Source organism: Electrophorus electricus, chromosome 26 (assembly GCF_013358815.1).
Source record: "Electrophorus electricus isolate fEleEle1 chromosome 26, fEleEle1.pri, whole genome shotgun sequence".
In the NCBI taxonomy this organism is placed as follows: domain Eukaryota; kingdom Metazoa; phylum Chordata; class Actinopteri; order Gymnotiformes; family Gymnotidae; genus Electrophorus; species Electrophorus electricus.
Window position 1 is genome coordinate 5,432,875 of NC_049560.1, and position 24,649 is coordinate 5,457,523.

General features: G+C 47.6%; 1 protein-coding gene across 9 annotated transcripts in view; it reads left to right on the plus strand.

Moving 5' to 3' along the window:
* Positions 1-24,649, plus strand: part of LOC113577797 (unconventional myosin-IXb) — a 47,926-nt gene that overhangs the window by 18,898 nt on the left and 4,379 nt on the right. For 8 of the 9 annotated variants that reach the window (XM_035523119.1, XM_035523123.1, XM_035523124.1 and 5 more), the window contains exons 3-37: positions 4,083-4,177; positions 5,869-5,931; positions 6,199-6,298; positions 7,077-7,177; positions 7,681-7,810; positions 8,078-8,167; positions 8,311-8,427; positions 8,793-8,927; positions 9,077-9,198; positions 9,407-9,548; positions 9,858-10,053; positions 10,321-10,396; positions 10,847-10,939; positions 11,956-12,069; positions 12,747-12,786; positions 12,943-13,059; positions 13,361-13,441; positions 13,945-14,055; positions 14,671-14,790; positions 14,894-15,043; positions 15,147-15,301; positions 15,438-16,589; positions 16,702-16,783; positions 18,245-18,348; positions 20,815-20,924; positions 21,137-21,312; positions 21,538-21,645; positions 21,803-21,973; positions 22,215-22,256; positions 22,451-22,562; positions 22,906-22,979; positions 23,322-23,514; positions 23,820-23,948; positions 24,258-24,363; positions 24,454-24,585. In XM_035523119.1, coding sequence (XP_035379012.1) covers positions 4,083-4,177; positions 5,869-5,931; positions 6,199-6,298; positions 7,077-7,177; positions 7,681-7,810; positions 8,078-8,167; positions 8,311-8,427; positions 8,793-8,927; positions 9,077-9,198; positions 9,407-9,548; positions 9,858-10,053; positions 10,321-10,396; positions 10,847-10,939; positions 11,956-12,069; positions 12,747-12,786; positions 12,943-13,059; positions 13,361-13,441; positions 13,945-14,055; positions 14,671-14,790; positions 14,894-15,043; positions 15,147-15,301; positions 15,438-16,589; positions 16,702-16,783; positions 18,245-18,348; positions 20,815-20,924; positions 21,137-21,312; positions 21,538-21,645; positions 21,803-21,973; positions 22,215-22,256; positions 22,451-22,562; positions 22,906-22,979; positions 23,322-23,514; positions 23,820-23,948; positions 24,258-24,363; positions 24,454-24,585 — 5,039 coding nt within the window. The remainder of the gene's footprint in view (positions 1-4,082; positions 4,178-5,868; positions 5,932-6,198; positions 6,299-7,076; positions 7,178-7,680; positions 7,811-8,077; positions 8,168-8,310; positions 8,428-8,792; positions 8,928-9,076; positions 9,199-9,406; positions 9,549-9,857; positions 10,054-10,320; positions 10,397-10,846; positions 10,940-11,955; positions 12,070-12,746; positions 12,787-12,942; positions 13,060-13,360; positions 13,442-13,944; positions 14,056-14,670; positions 14,791-14,893; positions 15,044-15,146; positions 15,302-15,437; positions 16,590-16,701; positions 16,784-18,244; positions 18,349-20,814; positions 20,925-21,136; positions 21,313-21,537; positions 21,646-21,802; positions 21,974-22,214; positions 22,257-22,450; positions 22,563-22,905; positions 22,980-23,321; positions 23,515-23,819; positions 23,949-24,257; positions 24,364-24,453; positions 24,586-24,649) is intronic. The other variant, XM_027010665.2, reaches the window with a different exon arrangement.

Genomic DNA, 24,649 nt, shown 5'->3' on the forward strand with positions numbered 1-24,649 from the left:
CCCAAGTGGGTTGATCGACATTTCCGGAAACCCCAAAACAGAACTTTACCTTTGTCATTTGGTGGCTCGTAGACAGCGTTGAGGAGAGTTTCCTGAATTGCCTGCTTTCTGTCTTCCTCATAAGAAGCTGCGAGCGTCTGCTTGTTTCACTCCAGAATGAAACGTTCCACATTTTGAGTGCATCGAGGCGCTTGAATTAAATATGATCAAAGCCTCCTTCCATCATGGAAATGCCCTTTTGAAAAATAAGTTGCATTGTGTTCACATCTAAATTGACAGTACTCAAGACAGTTGAATGCATTGCTAAGTTTGAACTTAAAATTTCCACAGCTATATTCCTAAACTCTTAAGAGCATTTTTCCTAACCTCCATGTCCGTGATCAGCTGCGATGGACTCATTTGTTTGTTTGTTTTGGAAATATTCGTTTTTATTAACCCGTGATTCCAGCCTGAATGGGTGCCCATAAGCAGTGCTGCTGTTTGACACCATATTCATGGCACTGTATTCTCCGTGTTTTGGAGTCTGCTGCCAAGCCGAGGCTGTGTGGCCCCGTGGCTGGGACTGAGGGCTGCTCCGAGGCCGAATGCAAAACGAGCCATAATTAAGAGTCATGTGAAATCCTCATAGTCTCTCATCTTATTCAGTTTTTCATAATGGGACCTTTTGTTACTGTGAGCCACATTGTATCGGGTGTATGGTTCTGTTGGAGAGGCTGGTCCGTCTAGGTGCTGGAGGACTCGTCCCACGGCCCTGCCAACACCGCTGGACATCTGCTGGTTTTCACGGTCACATGTTCCTGCTCTGAGCTAATTGGAAGCAGTTTTGGCTCAGACTTTGCTCAGAATTATGTGTCGAGTCGAATTTCCAGTTTTGTTCCTTCATAATTTCCTTACATCCTGATCGGGGCGGGGGTGGGGCTTGTGTGGCTTTGTGATGGCGGTCAATTCCATGTAGCTCTCCAACACTGAAAGAAAGAACCAGTCGAGACAGACAGACCCGTTTCGTCTCTCTCTCACACACACACACACATACACACACACACACACACACACACACACACACACACACACAAAACCCCCTAGGTTTTCTTCTACTCAGTTTCTTCTGGTTTCTTTTCACGCGTCCTAACTGAAAATTGAGATTTGCTGCATAGCCTGTTACAAAACACAGATGAGGTATTACCTTTCTGAGGGCCCATTTAGGGTAGCAGCAGTGCCGTTGCCTCATACCCCTTCACTTCGCAACCAATCACAAAAGCTCTGGAGGGGCATGTTAGAATCTGAATGATTCCTCTCCATGTGCAGAATTCCACCAGCGCCATGGCGACGCCTAACCCCCTCCCCAGCGTAGACCTGTGTATATTTCAGTTGTGTTCATGCAATTTCTCTTGTGCTCTGAGAAACGGGTCAAAGGTTTGCTGTATGGAATCTTAATCATGTTAGTTAAAAGCAAACTAGATTCCTGTTTGCTGCTGCCTGGCACAGTAGCGCCCCCTATTTGGGATGCACCGGGGCGTCTTTGCCCAGCGGCAGGGACTTTTGTTGCCTGAGCTCGACAAACAGTGATCCCCATTGAGACTTACATCAGGCCTCCTTCCCCCTGGCTGAAGCTGGCATTAGCTTGGCGGAGGGCCTAGCACCAAGACCCCATTTATCAGACATTGGGTTGGTGTCATTGCGCCTGGGCTACAAAGACACACAGATGGGGCCTCATACCCCCCCCCCCCCCCACTTGATTCTCCGACCTGCTGCAGCTTCACATGTGTTGGGTGCGTGCGTGCGTGTGTGTGTTTTCCCTTCTTTGTTTCCATCTCTAAAAGAGTCTAATATAGTTTCTTATGTGTCTCACAAAGTTTTGTGCTTGTGGTTTCACAGGTTTTTGTCATGCTTGATTCGTGTGACTCTTAAAATAGTACAGATGTGGTAATTAATCCCATTTCTCAGAGGATGGTTTGGGTGAACAGGTCAGAGTTTCTTTTGAGTAGCATTATGCCAAAGTTGAAGTGGGTTCATTCCAGGCAGGTTTTTGCATGTGAAGTGTGCACTTATGTACTTTGGTATGTGTTGGTTTAAAGCAGCAAAGCTCTCATGTTAATCATGCAGGTATTATTTTATGATATGAAAGTGAGATTTACACTAACATGTTTTCTCATTTCACAAGGCTCAAGCTTCATGTAAATTAATCGCATGTTAATCAGTGTATGTACAAACTAGGGCTGCAGCAGTAGATTTTAGTCAAGTGTTCCATCAATTACTCAGCCAACTAATCGGATAAGAAAGACTGTACCGTCGTCCTTGGGTTGTTTTGGTTGTCACTGCAGAGACAGGAGAGGTTCACCCAGCAAGGTGTTCGTGAGATCACGCCGTCACACCACTGCTATAATATGTAAAGTTATTTGGCAAAGTAGCTGGTTCGCTAATTACGTGAGATCGAATTGTTCTGGAGCTATTTTTCTTTATTGTTATTGCCAGAGACGTCAAATTTTACGTTTTAGCCTCTACGCAGTAGACCTTATTGTAAATGGGCTGGTGTAAGTTATGTTACATGCAATTGTATTTCAAACGAATGAATGACTTGAAGAAATTAATGAACAAATATACTTTTAGGGAGTCGCCTTTTGTACACGCGGTAGGTAATAAACTCTTCTGTTCTGAGGAGTCTGGGTGCTGTGTGCCTTCACACAGTGTTGAGGCGTTAACGTTAAGAATCTCAAAACCAGCTTCAACAAAATAGTGTACCGACTCGTTCACCAACGATGTGAAAAATAAAATGGTCACGGGAAAAATATCATGGATAACTCTTTAAAATCATTTGAGATGAATTGATTTTTAATTTACTTATATGTTTCTGCATTTCAAAAAATGTTTTATTTAAAACCACTAAATTAGGTTTTGCTTTGACACATACTGTATGCAATTTTTAAAATGTTGATTTAAAAAAAAAAAAAAAATTTTTTGTTTTTTTTTTCCCCCCCTAGAAACCAATTTATTGGTCAATTTTGGTTAGTTGCTAGATTGCTCGATTAATCGATTATTAAAACAATCTATGACTGCAGCCCTACTTAAATGGCATCTGTCAAAACTAAACCCAATTTACAGCATTTAAGTGCCATATTACAATGTGGGTTTTAAAGAAAACATTTTCTGAGAAGCAAAAACTACTTAATAGTAGCACATTTAAAAGTAGCAACTATTTAAATAAGGTATCCATGATGATTTTCATGTGATCTTTTTATATTTCACGTCTATTTCCAGATATGTGCAGAATGTCGGCTTGTGAACTGAAGTGTCAAACAGCAATTCTAGCAGTGTAGCAATGCTGAGTGATTGTTCCAGTGACGGTACACTGGTTATTTGAATGGCAAACACAAAGCAGTTTGGGTTACACAAATGTAAAATATAAACTAGGTAAAACTGATTTGCCACGAATGTAGTTTGGAACACCGGATATATCAATAAATATAAAATATCATCATACACAACCCCAGGACATCAGCGAACAGAAAAGTAATTCCTGCAAGTGGAAAGACCAAGTGTGGTATGAAAGAGCTTACAGTGAGGGTGTGTTGCGTAAATAGATACCATCTAATTAATTATCACAATCTCTCACTGTGCCATGCTGTTTGTTAGTCATTGTTGTGATATTCGGCCTGCTTCGGGGGAAAAAAACCAGCACAGAGCTGAACATTCCCACAAATGGCAGAGTTTTACAAATCACAGGCATTTGTCTGATCAGACTTGTGCAAGTATACATTGTTTAGAAGTTGCATGAAGTTGAAAATGTTGTTTGTGTGTGGCTAGCGGGGGGGTTGTATGGGTTGTTTTTTAAATGAATTCAAGACCAATGCACTTAAAAAAAAAAATGACGTATTCAATTTTACTGTCTCAGTGGGCAGTATCACGTTTGTGGTGATGGAGTGAGTAATAGAAGGGAGGCACATGTTTGTCCATCAATGTATAATGACGTGTGTAAGAGTAGCCTTGTACATGCTGACCCTTGTGCCGCTTCTAGTGGCACGTGAGACGTTGCAAATCTTTTGTCAACACACATTTCTTACGAACCCTTTCTGCTCCCCCTTTAGGCTTTTGGTAACGCAAAGACGGCCCACAACAACAACTCCAGTCGCTTCGGCAAGTTCATTCAGGTCAACTACCTGGAGAGCGGCGTGGTTCGGGGGTGAGTGTGCTTCATCTGTTCTGAAGTGGGGACCCTACCTCCTGCTCTGTTGTTATTCTGCAGGCCAAAGAGAAACGACACGTCATTTCCTTCTTTAACCCTGACAGAAGCTGCCTGACTAGAAATAAGGAACAAATTGAGACTTGGGCAGTGGTAATGGTTCCCATTTTGAATAACTTTTCCTATGTTTGTGTGCTTGATGTATGAACTTTAGCCACATGCCATAAAGTCAAAATAAAATAAGGCAAATGTATTTCATGCCCCACTTAGCTCTAATAAACCATATTGCAATCTTGCATGTATAGTCATGTAAGACAGAACAACCTAGGTCACAATAACATTTTTACATAAAAGAGTAAACTAGTGAAACCTCCAAAAAAAAATAAACGGGGGGTGGCTAGCAGCAGTGTTTAGCAAACATGTACAGACACTTCTGCTGTCATAAGTTAGAATGATCTCTTAGTGGCCTCATGTTATTGTCTTAAGGTAAAACTGCTGGAATTAATCCACTGCAGGAAGTATGCTACTGATGGCTTTGCGGTAACATGACACTGAATATGTGTTTCTAATGCTAGCAGATATTAGCGTTGTTATGGTGAAATTACAAGATTTCCTAATTTAACCACTATATTTAACTACTATGTATTAGTAATTTAATCACTATAAAGAGTTCTTTGTATGGATGTACTTACAGACTTGAGGCCTGAGAGATGGAATAAGATGAGCACTGTAGGAATGACTTCATCTTAGGAAACAATATAGCAACACTACAGGAACAAGCGCACAATACACACATTGCTGATTGTTTAGAAGTGCTGGTGGTTTTTCTTTTTGGTGGGGACAGACCCGCAACAGGCTGCTCCTACGCCACAGAAACAGGTCGGGCCAGGACCACGCCACTCGGTTCCTAAGGCTTTGTCAAAACGTCTCCCTTGCACAATACCCCCAGCTGACGCTGGGCACAATGCACGTGCGACATGCCCAACAAAGAAGGGTTGTGCCAGAATGCAGACGGCAGCCAAGCAGGGTCAGTAAACCAGACACAAAAAGCCGGCCAGCCAGAGAGGATGCATTCACGCGCCTCATTGTTCATTCAGGCCCTCGCAGGCGAGCCCACTCCATTGATGAACACCAAGCAAGTGGACTCCGTATCTGTTGGCTTTGTGCCTTTTGTCCTCAGCTGACACCGGGCTGCTCCGGCTTGTGGGGACGCCTTCGCTCTTCTGACCTCGTGGCCAGTTCCTTCATCAGACCTGATCCCGAAACTTTCTAGGACGTTCCATTCCACTGTGCACACAACCCAAAATAATCCTGACATGACGTCTGCCGTTGCCTCTTATTTTTAGATGTGGGAAAGAAAAAACAGGCAGTGGGCTGAAAAAAGAGGGAAGCTTAACTTGTTCATAACTAAACCCTTTTAAAAAAAGCCCTTTTCTGACGGCAGGCCGAACCAGAGTAATGCTGCCGTGGGCGTCGATGGTGATGGCACCTTTGCCCTGTGAAGTTTTGTCCGGCGTGCAGTATTGTTCAGGCCATCTGTCTGTTGGGACCAGCTGTGGCATTGACCCCAGGCCCCAAACACACTCCCTTGCCCTGCTTCGTGTCGCACGCACTGCCATTTGACAGGCCGCGGGCTGAGCTATCAGTGACCTGACGTTTGATCTGGCTTCCTCCTGTCTCGGCTCTTGCAGGGCGGTGGTTGAGAAGTACCTGCTGGAAAAGTCACGCCTGGTGTCCAGAGAGAAAAATGAACGGTAACAGTCTAATTAAATCACTGATCTCTACTCCATACATTCCGCGACACGTAGAAGGAAACGAGACCTTTTCTCTTGTAATACTGCTGCATGTAGTTGTGTGTCTGCAGGTAGCAGGCCACTGTTTTGGCATTAACAGTTAATACCATCATGTGAGGGTCTCTGTGGCCCTGCTCTTTTGGTGTTGAATGGGGAAGGGCTTAGTGTCACCCTGGAGCCCTTGAGCAGAATTTCTGGTAGCCTGACCATGAGCCGTGTTCTGTACAGGAACTACCATGTGTTCTACTACCTGCTGGTGGGGGCCTCCGAGGCGGAGCGCAAGGAGTATAAGCTCCTGCAGCCAGAAGACTACTACTACCTCAAACAGGTGAGGAGGAGGTGTGGCACTGCCTCCCAACAGGTGAGGTGGAGGAGTGGCACTACTTCAAACAGTTGAGCTCAGTCTGCAAAAGATATGTCACTGGCTTGGTGGAAAGGGTGCTGTGATAAACAGAGAAAAGGTCTTTTTGTCTTTTTTTTTTTTTTTTTTTTAAAGGGCATAGTATATTATAAAACACCTTAATAAAAAGAGCAATAGTAGTACATGTATGTAGCTATGTTATGTGGCAAAAATGTTTCTTTGTTTCCATATTGACCAGAGCTATTTCTGCCCTACTCCTCTGTCATCTGGAGGAGTGTTTCCCAGTCCTGGTTCTGGACTCTCCCTGCCCAGCACATACAACTTAGCTTGAAGGTTATCAGGTGGTTGTTTGTTAGAATAGAACTCGGAAGCACAGGTCCAGGTGAAAATGACTAGGGAAGGTGAACAAGCATCCATGAGTCATCCCTGGCTCTTGTATACGATATCTGGAAAGGCCTAAGAGTGCCTGTTTGCATTCCCACATGTAGTGTGACCTGGAATCTAGGCCAGCCTGTTCCCTGGGCACTCCAGCTGGTCCTAATTTTTATTCTCTCCCAGCTCCAGTCTCACCTGGGGTATTAAAGGCCTGAGGCTTGCTGACTACCTGGCCCCGGCATCTTAGGAAATGGAGCACAACAACAACAAAAAAAAAAGTGCTCTGACTGGGGTCCCAGGGGAAAGGATCCAGGGCAAACCGGTACCTAGTTCTGAATCTCTGCCCTCTTATATTCCAACCCGCTCCTAGCAAAGCTTTGCCATAGAAGACGCAGATGACCTTCGACACGACTTTGAGAGGCTGCAGCAGGCTATGGAGATGGTGGGCTTCCTGCCCGCCACCAAGAGACAGTAAGTGTAATACACACAAGTGTAAAACGCGCGTGACGCATGTCTGCTTTTGGCCCAAACGCCGCAGCAAATGCGCGGTGGTATTTCAGTATGCGTTTTTGTGAGGAAAATGGAGAACACAACTTCAAATGGATTATTGTGTGCAAAGCTTAAGGTGTGTGTAAACATAACATAAATTATGAGATGTGTATATTTAGCCTACACATTTCACCGCTCTAACAAACACCGTGCCATCCTGCTACCCAATATAAGAATATGTAAAAGCTGGTAAGGAAAATTCTCAGCAGATCTCCTTGGACTTGAGCTTGCATGCTGTAAAATACCATTAAAAAAAAAAAAAAATCCACAAATGACGGTCCAGCCCCGCCTGCTTTGAGTCAGAGGGTTCAGTAGCTCATGCACTACACACCCCTTTCATTCCCAGTGTTTATGTTGGCTGACAAGGAAGTACGAGTGAGTCATGTGGGTACGATGAATTCTAAACACCACCCTGGCCCTTGCAGGATATTCTCCGTCCTGTCGGCCATCCTGTACCTGGGCAACGTCACCTATAGGCGGAAATCCACCGGCCGGGAAGAGGGGCTCGACGCAGGACCTCCGGAGGTCCTTGCCAATCTCTCTGACCTGCTCAAGGTGACCCGCAGATCATCACGACACGAGCGAAAAGAGACCTTTCTCCTGTCGGTGTCATATAAGCGAAGATGAACAATAAACAGCACAAAGGGGTTTTCAGTGCCTGAAGTGACATATGCAGGTGCAAGTCCTCAGGGAAGGATGATGGTTATTAACAACATGCTCGCACGGCCCATGCCGACTGAATATTTGTGTGTTCAAATGTGTCCAAGGAAGTTGGAGTGAACTTGTGTGCGTTTTGCGTGCATGTGTACTCTTGGCTCGCAGGTCAAAGAGGAGCTGCTAGTCGAGGCCCTCACCAAGAGGAAAACGGTTACGGTGAACGATAAACTGATCTTGCCCTACAGCCACAGTGAGGTAGGCTAGGCTCCGCCCATGTCCATCATGCTCCCATCATGCTCTCTTCAACCAGTGGGCACTGCACAGCCATTGGCTTATTGTTGCAAAGCTTATTGTCTTTTGTATGGGTGTGCCACCCCCCCCCCCCCCCCCCCCCCCAGGCGATTACAGCGCGGGACTCGATGGCCAAGTCTCTGTACAGCGCCCTGTTTGACTGGATCGTGCTGCGCATTAACCACGCCCTGCTCAATAAGAAGGACATGGAGGAGTCTGTGGAGGTGAGAGGCCAGGACAGGCTTCTGCTCCTCACCATGTTGTCTCAGACCATCCTAGATCAGTCTCTCCTCGAACCTCCCCATCGCCAGAATTTCTTAGAGGGATATGCTTGACACTATGCTCTGCTGTTAGAAGGCGAATGCAGGCTTCCTTGGGAGATTTTAAAATAACAAAAAGTGAATTTGTAACGATAGCCACATTTAGCCTAGCCTCTAGTAGCCCTAAAAGTTGAACAAAAAAATTCTAGCTCCTTCCGGACTTTAAGCACAGTCCTGGTCCCTTCTACCCATCCTTCCATCCATTGACTTGCTAAACGCTCTCTTCATCCGTCCATCAGAACAAGTGTCCTGTTCCTTGTCTCCCGCAGTGTTTGTCCATAGGCGTCCTGGACATCTTCGGCTTTGAGGACTTTGCGACCAACAGCTTCGAGCAGTTCTGCATCAATTATGCTAACGAACAGCTGCAGTATTACTTTAACCAGCACATCTTCACGCTGGAACAGGTCAGGCCTTTTCTCCACCCCTGCGCTCTGCTGTGGAGGGGGCTCCTGCCTGCCACAAACTCACGTGCCATTTCTAGTTCATAGTTAAGAGATGGTGTCGTTCTAAGAGATTATAGTCATGGGTTAGTCGTGGTGTTTTGCATCTGCAGGAGGAGTATCAGATGGAGGGCATCACCTGGCACAATATTGACTACACTGACAACGTGGGCTGCATTCACCTCATTAGCAAGAAACCCACTGGTCTCCTCTATTTACTGGATGAGGAAAGCAAGTACGAACACAGCCACGTCCTGCTGAGAAAGAGGACTCACTTGTGTTCACACACTTCCACCAAGCCACCATCTGTCTCTCAGTTCCTCTCTCCCTCTCTCACACCTCCTTCGTCAGTGCTATGAAATATGTACTAATATAAACACTACGAAGCACCCCTTATGTTAGAAGCTGATGTTCATCCTCCCCCTCTCTCTCTCTCTCGCTAGTTTTCCTCATGCAACAGATAAGACCCTCCTGGCAAAATTCAAACAGCAGCATGAAAGGAACGCCTACTTTGTGCCCACCCCTGTGATGGAGCCGGCTTTTGTCATCCTTCACTTTGCTGGGAAGGTCAAGTACCAGATTAAGGTAGCAGCATCCAGCCATTCATAGCTGTTATAATGCTTCTATTTTATGCCTCTCTCACTTTCACTGTTGCTATTTATTATTCGTCACTTTCAGTCTGGATAACCCTCAAGTCTGTAGCAGAGCTACACTATGTTATTTGAGAGTCACTGTTAAAATAAAAGTCCTTTATTAATAAATATTAAATATATTACAAGCAATGTCAGTGCTATCAGCCCCATCACATGGCCCCGGTTGCCAGAATCACCTATCCAGATTATTTGGAGCGTCTGTGTCCGTGTGCCGTGCTCACCTGTTCGTCTTTCCCGGCAGGATTTCCGTGAGAAGAACACGGATCACATGCGTCCGGACATCGTCGCCCTCCTGCGGAGCAGCAACAGTGCCTATGTGCGTCACCTGATTGGCATGGACCCCGTGGCCATGTTCCGTTGGGGCATCCTCCGCTCTGCACTGCGCGCCCTCGCCGCCTTCAACGAGGCCGGCCGCCGCCGGGCCGCCAAGAGCACCGGTAAGCCTTGCGCTGCTTTGCGATTTGCGTTAGCACCAGATTAGGGCAGAATATCCAGATTGACGTCTTTCTGTCAGTTAATGTTTTTCACCGTGTTGTGATGCAAGAGTTCGGGACTGCAGGTAATTCGACACGTAGACAGGAAAAGGGAGTTGTTGCTTGAACAGATCAGTACTTAAGCGGCCCTTGGTCTGGGTATTGTCACTGCATTTAACTGCATGCCATTGTGTGTGTGTGTGTGTGTGTGTGTGTGGTGGCCCCGCGCAGGTGTGGTTCGTCCTATCTCGAGAGTTCCGCTCGGCGAGCTACAGAGGGCCAACACGTCCATTGAGAGGATGTATCGGTAAGACTCAGACAAGGACTGGCTCATAAGGGAGAGAGGGAGCGAAAAAGAAGGAAGTGCTGTGAGGAACTTGATCCCTTCCTGTCTTTTCTTTTTGTATGGGGTGGTCATGTGACCCTCTCCTCTCAGAGGCACACTCCAGGCAGGTTCACACAAGTAATCACCACCGCTCGGCTTTACAAACCCGACTGAATTACGTATCGTCATGTGTGGTGGCCGTAGCCCTCCTGGTTAGAGCCAGCCATTAACAGACTGTGTGCTGTTTGCAGTGTCCCTTGTGCTCTGACTTGGTGTTGGGTCAAAAGATACCACCAGGCAGCTCATCTGTGACCAGTTTTATCCCCCTGCATCAGATGGACAAAACCAGCCACTCTGGGAGGGGGGGGCTGGTCCCCGCACGTCCGTTGTGCCGTCGAGTGATTTTGCCTGTGTGCTGTTTATCCTCTACAGCCGTACCTCTATGCTCGATTTCTCCTTTGATCTCTCAGAGGAGCGTCCCCTAGAGGCATTCGAGGACATCTTTGTTAGTTATGAGAGCAAGAAGTAAGTGGAGTGGGAGGAGCCGGCGGAGAGCGTGGGGCAGTGGTAGGAGAAGCTGGTGGCACTTGGTGGGGTGGGCATTCTGAGCATGCTCAGATGCTACTTCTGAGCATGCTCAGATACTGTTCTTAGTGAGCACATGATGCACCCAGTCTTGTGGTAAATACATTTGTGCTGAAGCTCGATCTAGCTACCCCTCAGTGCTCATGTGGTTTTTTTTCTTCCCTCTCGAAGCTAGACCGGGTTGTTAATTTGTAGACAGGCAAGCTTCCGTGGTCTGGAGGTAGGTGCACCTACGGGACAGCCAGTTGCACGAAAAGACGCTTTGTATAGCAGAATCAGAAACGTACGATCAGCCAAACGGAATCAGTTTATGAAAACCCCTTCCTACAGAGGCTAGCGTTGAGTTAGCATGAGTAGTGCCCCAGTCTCTCCTCTCAGCACTCACTCTCTGAGCTCCTGCCCCTTCTGTGCGGTGTGGTGGGTTTTCTAAGTGCATGGATCACACCGAGACGACCATTTAGCACCTGTTCATCCCTCTCCCACCAAACACCTGCATGGATGTTCACCCGCCCACAAGCGCTTCCCTCCCTCGGGTTCACGTGCTGGGCACTCAGGAAAGCATGGTCCCGTACCCGCGCCACCATGTCGTGTTCTTGCGAGCTCCGGGGTTGCTGTTGTGGTAGGAGATGAGAGACACAGGCAAGCAATGACTGTTTTGGTCAATGGGACCATGGCCGTCTCCACGGTGACACTGTAATAACTAATTAGATTTCAAGCTGCCTTTGGCTCTTTATCTGCTACGTGTGTGTGTGCGTGTGTGTGTGTAAGATGAGAAAGGTGTGTGTTCTTTGTGTCCTTAGTAGAGGGATTTTCTTTTCCTGACGTGTGTATTAAATGTCTGTGTTGGGTTCCTGTCCTTGTTCCACACTCCTACCTCCTACCTTACTCCACCCCCACCCCACCTCTCCTCGCCATGCCTCTCTCTCTTTCTCTCTTTCCCCCTGGGACTGAATCAGGGACATGCACGCCCAAATTATCAACTCCATTAAGGACTTGCAGCTGGATGGCGAGGACCCACGCAAGCTGCTTCAGTCCTGGGGTCCCCTGCGGTTCCCACGCCACCTCTTTCAGTGAGTCGGTCCACTGTGACCCCGTAGACCCCGACTCGAACTCCCCAGCCACCCGCAGCCCCGTGTCATCCTGTGCCCTGTAGTCGGCTTCACTTTACCAAATCCTTCGCTGCCCGAAGCAGACTCGAGCCTACAGCTGTGTACAGCTCTAATAGACTCTCCTAACATGTCTGGTAGTAATTTGCACATGGCCCTTGGCTGCCTGTAGTAAACACATGCTCCGTTTACGAGTCCAGATCCGAGCATGGTTCGCCTGCTACTGCAGTCCTGAATTGTGCTTGCCTGGCAAGGCTGTTTGTGTTTTGGTGGGGGGGGGGGGTGATACTGCTTTGTGTCCTGTTAGAAGTGTGAGTTAATGTAACGTTGACCTTCAGACTGTAACCTCCAGACTGAAGTATAATGACTCGTCGGTGCATTTTTACAGACCTGTTTACTCATATACATTCCATCATATGTGTATAATAGTGGTGAAGTCAGAGGAGATTACACCCCCCCCCCTTTCAGAGTCCTGTCACCTCCCTGTCACTCTGCTCCAGGCATTCCCCACCACCCGCCAGACTCACTCACCAGTGCATGACTCACAAAGCTAACACCTCGCTGTGCTAACGCTGAGCAACCACTCATCTCCCACATAAACATGCCGTAAACCTCTCCTTCGCCGCTCATCTCCCCTACAGGAAGAACAAGGGCACCAAAACCAAGCAGCTCATTCCGAAGGTAAATCTCCCCCCCCCCCACCCCGCTCACACTGGTAGGGTCTTACTGGAATATTTTCATATACCAGAGTTCAAGGGTCCTCCGCGTTTGCTTGACGAGCCTTGGCGTGGGGCCCTGCATTTTGTGTAACCGCAAGCGTCTTGGTGTGCTGTGCAGAACCTGCTGGACTCTCGCTCGCTCAAGTTCATCGTGGGGCTTCATGACCGCACCACCAAGTCCCTGCTGCACCTGCACAAGAAGAAGAAGCCCCCCAGCATCAGTGCTCAGTTCCAGGTGAAGGCCCGGTCCTTCCTGCTGTAGCCCTCTCCACTTGCGGAGCTGTGGCCGGTTTTAAGTGTGTTGAGCGCACTCGCTAACCGAGAAAGCAGTAATACGGACACGGCCACATTTAAGGGCTCGATTTCAGATGTTGTCCTGTCTCCCAGATGTTGTCCTGTATATCAAGGTCTTTTTAAAATTAGACCTTTAACGGTACAGCTGCTAGAAAGTAAAGGCTGAAGGTTGGTTTCTGTTGTTGTTGTAGTAATACTCTTTCATTGGACCTGTGTTGACTGGGTTTCTCTTTGTGGTGTAGACTTCTCTCAGTAAGCTTCTGGAGACCCTGGGGAAGGCAGAGCCCTTCTTCATCCGCTGTATCCGTTCCAATGCTGAGAAGGTACACACACTCACACTCACTCACACATACACACACACAGTGTAACAGAACGCATCTGTGGGACGCACACGCACGCACACACGCATGCGTCCGCACATGCATGCGCACAGAAGAGGACTGCCTTACAAATGGCTAGTTTAGAGGCCTGTATACACAGCAAATAAATTTGAAAAGTCAATGAATTCCAGTTCAGGAAGTCATATTTCTGCTTCCATATTTGCTGGTACTGATTTTGTTTCATGTATTTTTACTGCATGTAAAGTTGATGTAATTGATTTTGAAGTTTTTGTGAATTGTACCAAACACTACAATTCCTCTTATGAAGTTAGCTCATAGTATTCTAAATGTGTCATGATCTGCTAACGAGCTCTGTGCATGTCTGTCTGTCTGTCTGTCTGTCTGTCTGTCTGTCTGTCTGTCTGTCTGTCTGTCTGTCTGTCTGTCTGTCTGTCTGTCTGTCTGTCTGTCTGTCTGTCTGTCTGTCTGTCTGTCTGTCTGTGTAGAAGGAGATGTGTTTTGATGAGGCATTGGTCTTGCAGCAGTTGTGTTACACAGGCATGTTGGAGACTGTGCGTATTAGGAGGTCGGGCTACGGTGCCAAGTACACCTTCCAGGTAGACCTCCACTCATTCAGGCCACTTTTTTCCATCAACTAAGTGCCCGTGCTGGAACTTGTGCTGGTTCCCCTGAACTAGCGGCTCTTTGAAGAACAGACCCCCATTTCCAGTTATTACGTATCTAGATGTGGGTGTTCCCTAATCCGGAGACACGCTGAAACACATAGTCTAGAACAGCTGGTTTTGCTTCTTTCTTTGAGGGCATATTTAACCACCAAAGTTTTCAGGACCACTGATTTATTGCTGCTGTTTTTGCATGAAAAAGCAGGTTAACAACTTTTATGTGGTGTCCCTTGGTCCTCGTACATCACAGGGTCTCTTTTTTTTTTTTTTTTTTTGTGGAACTGTTTGAGATTTTGGCACCAGTAGCATGCCAGTGAAGAAGTGCAGTCAGCTGGTAGTGGTGCTTATGATCTATTTTTCCATTATCCTTATGTCCTTATGCTTCTTTTTATACTCATTAATATGATTGAAGTGTAATTTTGACAGCTAACTGAAATTAGCGGCCATCTAATAATTAATTTCAGTAGTCATTTGGTAATTGAAAAGTAAGTGAAATCATTTAAACTAATTAACAGAAATGTTTGACATGGCGTTTTCTGTGTACTGCAGGAGTTCATTGGCCAGTTTCGTGTTTTGCTGCCAAGGAAGGCTCCATCTCAGGAAGACATATCAACTCTACTGCAGAACCTGGGCTTGGACAGCGAGACATACCAGATTGGCAAGACAAAGGTCTGCGTTTTGTCCATCCGAAGTATGCTAAAGCAATAAACCGGCTGTTGGTGGGCTTGTGCGTTTTTCTAGTTTGCTCCAACCTCTTTGGGGGGACTTCCAGGTGTATCTCAAAGAGCCAGAGAGGCAGAAGCTTCTGGACGCCCTCCATAAAGACGTCATGCGCAAAATCATCTTCCTACAGCGCTGGTTCCGAGCGAAACTGCAGAGGCGGCACTTCCTGCAGCTGAGGGCGGCCACTGTTTTTGTTCAGGTAAGCCGACTTGGTTCCAGCAATAAGCTGCGATTGCCCAGAATGACGTGAAGCGTGCGGGTGTGGGCTCCTGGTAACGTGGTGTGGGTGTGTGTGTTACCAGCGATCATGGCGAGTGTGCCAGCAAAGGCGGTGTTGGGCTGCTTCTCGGATCCAAGCGACATGGAGAGGCTCCAGACAGAGAGCTGTGTATCGACATCGCCGCACATCGGTCACGAAGATCCAAGCTCTCGTCAGAGGCCAGTCAGCGCGCAGGAGGTGCTTGTACAAAAGATCAAATAATTAATAGATAGTTTGGTCTACTTTGTAAAATGTTAGAGCTGTTTTGAAGTAAATTTTGTTGACAATTGTTTTTATTGTCTGTAATAGGCTCATTAAGTCTGTATGTTGTCAGGTACCACTTTCTCCAGGAAGAAAAGAGGCAGAGAGATGAGAAAGAGGCTCGGAGGAGGAGAGAGGAGGAGGAGGAGGAGGAGGAGGAGGAGGCAGCCAGGCAGGCAGCCGAGGCAGCCAGGCAGGTGCGTGAGGCTGAGGAGAGACAGAGGGAGGTGCAGGAACAGGCAGCCTGGCTTGCTCTACAAGCACAGAGACAGGAGGAGGAGCAGAGACAGGTTAAAGGTCAACAACCTTCAACAGTAACCAAGCCGACTGGGAGGAAAGCGAAGCCGGAGCTCGTCCAGGCTGAGGCTGGTCCTCAGCACAGAGCAGCAGTTGAGGATGGTGGAAAGCAAGACTACGAGACTGTCTCCATGGAGCTGAATGAAAAAGAAAGTGAGGAGAAGGATCCAGAAGACCACAAAGATCTTAAAGCCTCCACCATTGAGTTACCAGGAGAAACCAGTCCTAAGACAGCTGACACAGTTTTTCCAGAAGAGCTCACAGGCTCCAAAATTACCTCCACATCCTCTGTCCCAGAACGAGCTTCCACATGTGTTTCACCCAAGGAAGACAAGGGTCCCCAGCCTGGCTCCCCTGCCACGCTGTCTGAGGCCTGCAGGCCTAAAGCTCCTCCCATGAGCAAACTGACCACCTCCAGGAGCCAGGAGAAGAGGGAGCTCCGGCGTCAGCGCGGCTTGGAACACAGCCACAGGGAGAGTGTGCGGGCAGCGTCGGTGGGCAAAGACGAGCCCGTGCCGAAGCCCGAGAGCCGGCACGCCGAGCGAACGGACAACAGAGAACTGGACCAGTACACCTTCGTAGCCTGGAAGGTAGAGAAGGCCAAAAAAGAGTCCAAGGACGAGGGGGAGAAAGTCAAAAGAGACACCAAAGACAGAGGAGAGGTGCCTGAGAGGGAGGCCAAGGAGGCCGCCGCCTGCCCGGTCCGACCCACCGTCTTGGCCCTGGAGGTGCCAGGCTCCAAGCCTGAAAGGAGCCACCGCAGTGAACTGCCCGGCCTCCCCGGCACTGACACGCAACAGGCTGCCAGCAAGCCCAGCGCCGCCAAGGACACTGCTGGTGTGGAGAAGAGCCGGAGCAGCAGCGGCCAACCCGAGAGCAGCCCGCCTGCATCCCGAAACCAGGGGGACAAGAAGCACAAGATGCTACAGTATGGCTTGTTGTGGAAACTCCTCCCCACACGCCGCCCTTGTCCTGACCTCTTAATCACCCTGCAAAACCAAAAGTGCCGTTTTAATTCCTCCGTCTTGTCTCTTTTGCAGGATGTCGTTGTCTCGATCGTTAGACGATGTCTACGAGATGGATGGTACAGGATCCCTGCGGGACATCCCCGTGGGTGTGCAGGTAACGTGAACTGTGATCGTGGACAGTCACACTTTTTGGGTACAGGTGTACCGTTCTCTTGTCCGAGGACAAGCCTGTCTGATCTGTCACAGCGCTTCAGATGTTGGTCTCCTTTCCCCTCCAGGTAATCCAGATTGGAGTAAATCCAGTATTCACTGATATCATAAATATGCTTCTCTGGCTCACTCAGGGCAACATGCCTTTACGCAAGGGTCCGAGACGCAGGCGTCGGCTAGACTTTATGCGTAACTGCTTGACGCTTAAAAGCGCAGAAATGGAGGACATAGAATACTGGAATTTCGAACTCCACCCGAGCATCCCGCCTCAGGTTACGTATCACCGCTGGAGTCAGTCAGGAACTGCTTGGGGAACTCTGGATGCTTGCGCTTTGAATCATGGATAAAGCACGTTTCAGGTGGCCTGGCCTGCCCTCATGGGGGGACCGAAGCAAAATCGATCTGCATTAGCCAAAGCAAAGCAAAGCAAAGGAGCTTGGGTCTGATTGAGTTTGGGTAGAGGTGTGCTACCTTTACCATTTTGCTTCCCAAAAATGAAAGAGGGTCCTGATTGGTTGCCCCAGGGCTAATTGATTTGATGATGCTTAGGCATGGTTAGCCAATCAAATATGCCCTTTCATAACAGCCATTTTGATTTTTGATCCAATCCAATAACAATCAAAAATCAGGTGTTGGCATTGTGATACTCGGAATCTCAAAGCCGTGTGTAAACGGGGAGCACCTGAGCACTCAGCTCTCAAACAGGAAGACATGCAGCAGGTCATTTGAGTTTGTATCAATGACATACTTACCTCCACTCTTTTACCTCGTTAAAGCTGATTTGGGATGTGTTCATAAAGCTTTGCTTATAATTACAGTGAAATATTGTTTCTTACTGTTGCTCAGTGGGTTTCTTATTCGTCACAAACTCACATTAAAGTGCCAAGCAGATTCCAAAATTATACTAAATTTAATCTTTGTTTATTCTCTGAATGATTCTGCCTGCACAGTGTGATTATGCTTGATGCATTTACATGATAGAACAGTAGTTTTCTCTCTGATTCTTTCATACATAAAAGGTGATGGGTGTGTGCATCGATGTAAACCTGCTCACCGTGAACATTACAAAGCCTGCCTCCGTGTAAGGAGACTGGGTCGTTGCGTGTCTTAAAAAGCCAAAGTAGGCCATTTGGTTTTGAGGTTTTGACCGATGCCAAAATGTCAGCATTCTAAACTAACACGGTGCTTCCCTGGGCATGTGAGCTGGAGGATGTGGGCTCCTAACACTGGCGACGGTGTCAGCTGGTCTTTTGGTTTCGCTGTTGTTCCTCATGCACGTTTGCAGCAAGTTCACATCGCAGACACTCCAGGCCACAACGCCTCTCGCCTCCCCAGCTGTGAAGCGGCAGATCCCGTTGCGCCGCGCCCGATTTAGTTTCTGACTGATCTGTGTTTCGTGACGCAGACCCTGCCGCGCGTCGTGGAGGTGCCGCACGGAGGAAAGGCCTGCGCCGCAAAGAGAGCCGCCCACCAGGACGGCCCTCCCGTCCCTCCGGCCACCCCAGAGAGGTAAGGGAAGGACGGCCCGCGTTCACAACTACACGATGCACGAGGTTTCCAGAAAAAGGGCACGTTTGAGGCGGAGCTCCTTCATCAGCTGCGCAAGCATGATCGCCATCCGAAAAGTCCCGTTTCCATGGAAACCCGGTTTGCTTCACTGCAGATTTGACTAGCTCAGCAGTATGTTGCAGATGAAATGGATATAGATGTGTATAAAACACCAGACGTGTTCGTCAGGCGTGGTGGTGCTTACTGCAGTGTCTGCTTTCTCCATGGAATAGCTGCCAATCTCAAAAATACCACTGTACTTCTAATGCGGTGCTTTCATGGTACTAGTATGGTACGTTAAACTGGTATTTTCTGACAATGGTAGAAGTATCATGGTTTTTATTCTGCATACACTGGTGCTGTTAAAATTTACTGTGGTAAATTGAGACCTACTTTCCTGTGGTGGTTTCATAGCAATATGGTACAAGTGTGATGGTGTGATGGTTAAAAGATGACATAATGTGCAATAGTGGAGCCTGGAATGGTGGCCTACAGTTTACAGTTTAATCTAAATTATAAAGCCATTAGCCTGACACATATTTTAGAGTGAGTGAGTAAGTGTGTGCAATGAATATACCGTCGCGTAAACGTAGATGTACCGTAGTTCGAGAGTACCATGCTGCACACCACAGTGTGTGTGTATGTGTGTGTGTGTGTACAGCGTTGTACCTGAGAGCGCTTACAGTATACTGTGCTAAACCACAGAATGTAGATGGTTTACTATGGTGACATTTCTTAGAGGAAAACTCAGGAGCTGCAACATCAGAAAATTCTCAGGGCTACAATCAAGGCAACAAAATGGCAATCCCAGGTGGTGGTTGTGGAGTTTTTGTTTTTGTTTTGTTTTTTTCCCCGCTCCCTTCTCTTTGTTTCTGTGAAAACTCTGAAACTCAAATTCCTTCTGGCCAGCCAGTGCTGGAGTGGTGAAACGGGTGTGATGACGCATCCTGTCCTGTAGGCTAGTATGTTTGCATCCAGGTCGTTTAGTTTTGGTTCTCATGCTTTTCACATTTTTCAGTGGTATGAGAGTGGTGTGTGCTGTGAGAATGCCTTTCACATCATTTTCATCGGTGGCCAGCACGCAGAAAAGGGCCGGCATGTTCATTTTACTCCATAGGAAGTTTACAGGAGTTCGGTATCAAAATGACCTCATCTTAGATATGTCGCGCCATTTTACGATATAACACCCGAGAATGCTGCTGAATAAGAACGCTAGACAGACAATGCACTCTCTGTTAAGTATGTCATGGAGATGATGGTATTAATTGATCGTGTTTCCCCACAGATTTGAGGTCAAGTCCTCTCGGTGAACCCCAGTGACCCTCTCGTGCTACACTGTGCTATTTCCAGACCCTTTGAGTGGCCTTTCGCAGCTATGTAGAGTAGTGCAAGAATGTGGTCACTGACAGGTTTTGTATTCTCAAAAGCATTTCAGGCCCACAGTGGTGTGTGTGTGTGTGTGTGTGTGTGTGTGTGTGTGTGTGTGTGTGTGTGTGTGTGTGTGTGTGTGTGTGTGTGTGTGTGTGTGTGTGTGTGTGTGTGTGTGTGTGTGTGTGTGAGAGAAAGTGAGAGTGATCTAATGAGTAAACCCTTATCTGTAGTAAGAAACTTTCACACAGGAAGCCTGGACTCGGGTGCACATGGGAAAGCACCAGCCATGCTTAGTTTATCTGACCTGCTCTCTTGTGTGACTCTTCACATGGTTTTTTAACTCCCTTATATAGCTGCAAAATGGCTGCAATGGGAAGGAGGATTCCTTCGGTTCCTGAGAACTTGAGCCGACTTGGACTAGGTTGGCTTATTCCTCCTGTGTTTAGAGGGCCTGATGCCTGGGTGGATTGATTGCTGTGACCTCTGTCAGATTCAGCATGTAATCTGTTGCAATGATGTTAATGTGAAATCCAGAATGTTCCATTAAAATAAAAATAAATAAATAAATAAAAACATTAAATACTGGAGCATTTCTAATGATGAGTTTTGTGTTGAAGTTGTTTAATATCTCTGGTTGACAACAACAAGGAATTCTTTATATTCTCGGTTGCCAGGCCGTGTTTCAGAAAGCGTTTGCTATAACGTTAGTGTTGAGTCTTAAATGTTCGTGAAGTTGAGTACTCATTGTTCTTTCTGCAGACATTCTTGGATATCTTATAAACTGTTCACCACTGAGCTCGTTGAGGGTTTTGGAGTTTTGTCATGCAGCGATGACCGAGCGCTTTCTGAGCTGAGCTTTCAGTGGGGTGTGGGACAGCAAGCAAGGCAAAAACCCAGACAAACGCAGGTGGCGCACAGCTGGTCCAAGACCAGGACTGCAAGCAAGTTGTGTAAAACACTGCGAATTATTCAGCGCGAAAGACATCGCCAACGTAGGACTCGGTGGGCTAGCTGGCATGAGAGGGGCTTGCTCACTGTGGTGCGTTTGTGTGAAAGGCCAACAGGATTCCTCCGGAAGATTCTGAAGAAACGTCCTCATAAGGAGGCCCAGACTCCAGAGGACGGCGAGCTCACCATGGCGGCTGCGTTAGCAGAGAAAACGGAAGGTACTTGAACTAGAAAGGTCTCAGATTTTTAATCTTGTGTCAAAAACATAAAACATAAATGCTACCTTGAAACCAAAGAACCACCCCTCCCGTTTATCTGTAGTTGTTTTACTCTGCAGTGTCCTGCACCTGTAAGATAGGGACAAGTTTAGACAAAAGCATTTTCATTTTCTTTCTTTCTCTTGCTCTCTCATGCGCTCACACACACACAGTCCCCTGTCCCTCGAGGCCACATCACCTGGAACCACCCACCGGCCGTCTTAGTCGGAACCCCACTATTAAGATCAGCAGAGCGACGCGCGTGACCGAGCAGTGGAACGCCTCACTAGACCGAGAAATCACCAACGCCAACGAGCTCCGCCACCTCGACGAGTTCCTGGGGAATCAGGTCTCCCACTGAAAACGCACTATATCTCAGCACTGTGAAGGGACTGCAAGGCTGAATATTTCTATATAATCAGTGAATGAATATAAGATCACATACATGATCATTGGTTTAGGAGTTCATTTTTTGCTGTCATGTTATTCCAATTAAATGCATGACAATAGCTGCACACTCAGGGAAGGGATTTATGCTTTATTAGGTATATATGTCTCTCTCTCTCTCTCATAGGTGAACGATCTGCGCTCTAGAGGAAAACAGTTGTCAGGAACTGAGAACATCTTTATCACAGCCACCATGCAGTTCAGAGAGAACATCAAAAGCATGTACTCTCTCCCGGTGAGTGGCGGCAGCAGCTCGAAGATCTCTGTGCAAGCATCCTGGTGACTGGCATCAGACAACGACCAGTTATATGACTAGCACCTGTAACTGAAAATGTCTAACTCGCAGTTCTAACACTGAGCAAATCTCCGTTTAACCTCGGGCTGCCCTGCAGAAGCCGCACACAGGCTACAAGGGCCTGATGAGGAGCTACCAGAAAAAGGTGATCAGTTTGGCGGGAGAGAAGCAGAAGGGCGAGGTGCAGCTGGTGGTCAACCTGTTTCAGTCCGTGCTGGACGGCTTCATCCGAGGAGAGATCAAAAGGGAGGAGGCTGAACCTGCCAAGGTAAACGTTGAAATGGTTATACATGTACGCACACTTCCTATTTGACGACATTCTTTGTTTCCATAGTTCGCATTTGTTACTAGTTAGAAATGGCACAGAAAAAGCAATTTAGTCATTAGTCAGTCCGTTCTCATTCTTCAGTATAAAACGAGCATGTTTCGTTGCCGTTTACAATGATTTTAAATGGAAAGACTGAAATCCAGCGTAGTTTTGATGTTTACCTGCAATTTTTTTGTGTCAGCCTCCTAAAGGTCGTAAGAAAAGGCGCAAGAAAGACAAGAATGTAAGTAACACTCTTCTAGTTATTAGTACATTAGCTACCGTTTTCATATCATGGAGATAATGCATATGTATTAGCTATTTGTAACCACCTATATAACTAAAAATATAATAAATAAATTAAGCTTAACCCTAAACGTAACCTGCATGAAAACCAAACTAGTTTTAGTTCTTCTCTAATCCTGGGCTTCTCCACAGTTGGAGAGTCCCTTGGACCACATGTTCACCCACTACCAGGTGAACGTCATGCAGTCGTGTGACCAGTGCTCCTCCTACATATGGGGCATGGAGAAGGCCTACATGTGCAGCTGTGAGTGTTCCACGGTGCCCGCTAACCTGTGCTGCTGCTGTGTTTGTCGTCTCGGCCTTCCCTGCCAGGGAGACGTAGGGAGGACGCCGAGTATCTAATCCGTAACCGATTAGTTCCATCGGTGCCTGGAGGAGACGCGGAGGCCAAGGGGGAGCAGATGTGTGCAGTGAGCAGGCGGCTGTGTGGGTGTATGGGGCGCAGATGGGGAAAGGGCAGAAATGTTACCCTTTGACTAGACAGTCCCAGTGGGGAGAAAAAACACCCCCTTTTTTTCTTTTCCTTTCTTTTCTTTTTGCAGTTCTCAATTCTTAGTCGTGTAAAGCTCTGGGCCTTTGTGTTTCAGGTTGCAGAATGGTTTGCCATAAAAAGTGCTTGAGCAAAATTGTCACAGACTGCTCCACCTTCTGCTCGAAGAAGGTAGGACCGAGCTTAACACCACACCGATGCTGCATTTTCACACTTATGTCACCCCGAGAAGCTAAATAAATCATACCACGTGAAAAACCACAGGCTACCCACCTGTACTTTTTCGATGACGTCCAGCTGTGTGCACATAAGTCGTTGCTGTAGGTGTTGATGCTTCCCTGGGGTTTTCACTGTGCGTGTTCGAGAAGTGTGTTTTTTATGAAGTACCTCCTGAGAAAAGTGCTTGGAGCAACATACACTGCAGGTCTCCAGTGAAGCATGATTTTCTTTCTTTCTCTCTCTCTCTCTCTCTCTCTCTCTCTCTCTCTCTCTCTCTCTCTCTCACCCCGTCAGACTGAGGAGGACTCGGGTTCACAACACTTCGGCGTTCGTGTAATCCACCTGACCAGTGACAAGGTCCCGGTACCCGTGGTGCTGGAGATCATGCTGGAGCACGTGGAAATGAACGGCCTGTACACCGAGGGCATCTACAGGAAGTCCGGCTCCGCCAACCGCATGAAAGAGCTCCGCCAGCTCCTGGAAGCCGGCAAGTCTTTGCCCGCACGGCCGGGGTCTACCGTAGCAGCCCTCAAAAGCACTGCATGGGTCTGGGATGGCTTTGTTTTGTGCATGCTTCTGTGTAAAGAGAGCCTGTGAGAGATTCGTGTCAGTATTGAATATACACTTAATGGAATGGTTTGTTTTATTGGAAAAGTTTGCATTGGTGAGGTGAGGACACTTGGCACTTAGAATGCCCATAGCTTTTGCTTTTTAGGTTTTGTTAGCGTCTGTTTCATGTTATCCATGTTGTGTTGTTGGGCTGCAGTAGTAGTAATGTGCGCATGTCTCCAGACCCAAATAAGGTGTGTTTGGAAGATTACCCCATCCATGCAGTGACTGGCCTGGTTAAACAGTGGCTGAGGGAGCTGCCTGACCCCCTCATGACCTTCCACCTTTATAATGACTTCCTCCATGCCGTAGGTGAGTTGCATCTCCATTCATCCAGCACATCTGCGCTGGTTGCTGCCACACTAACTGTCATGGAGTGTGTCAGTGTGTATCTGCGCTGCCGTTAGACTCATTAGAACTCAAGGCCTTGCATTTCCAGAGTTTGTCGGAAATTATGCCCAGGTACTTTCTTATTCCATCTAACTTGTGCTAACGTATCCTTTTAGTTAATGAACCGTCTTTTGGCCCTCTTCCTATCCCCTCTCTCCTCCCCTTTCTCTCCACTTCTACGGTGTCGTTCATCACTCCTCCCGTCACCAAATCATGTCGCCGTCTTGCCAGAACTACCTGAGAAGCTGGAGCAGGTGCATGCCATCTACAGAGTGGTAGAGCAGCTCCCGCAAGCCAACTTCTGCACTCTGGAGAGACTCATCTTCCACCTAGTCAGGTAGGGCGGCCCTCTGTACGAAGGTGGGTGCGTGCGTGCGTGCGTTCGTTCGTTCGTTCATGCAGTGTTTTGGGTTAACTGTCTGTCCAGGGTGTCACGAGAGGAGAAGAGCAACCGCATGACCCCAAACTCTCTGGCTATTGTTTTTGCCCCCTGCATTTTGCGCGGACCCGACAGTGATGACCCCCTCCTCAGTATGAAGGACGTGGCCAAGACAACCACGTGGGTCTCACATGCATACAATGTCCTCACAGAATAACAAAGTGTGGGAATATGACCATCTGTA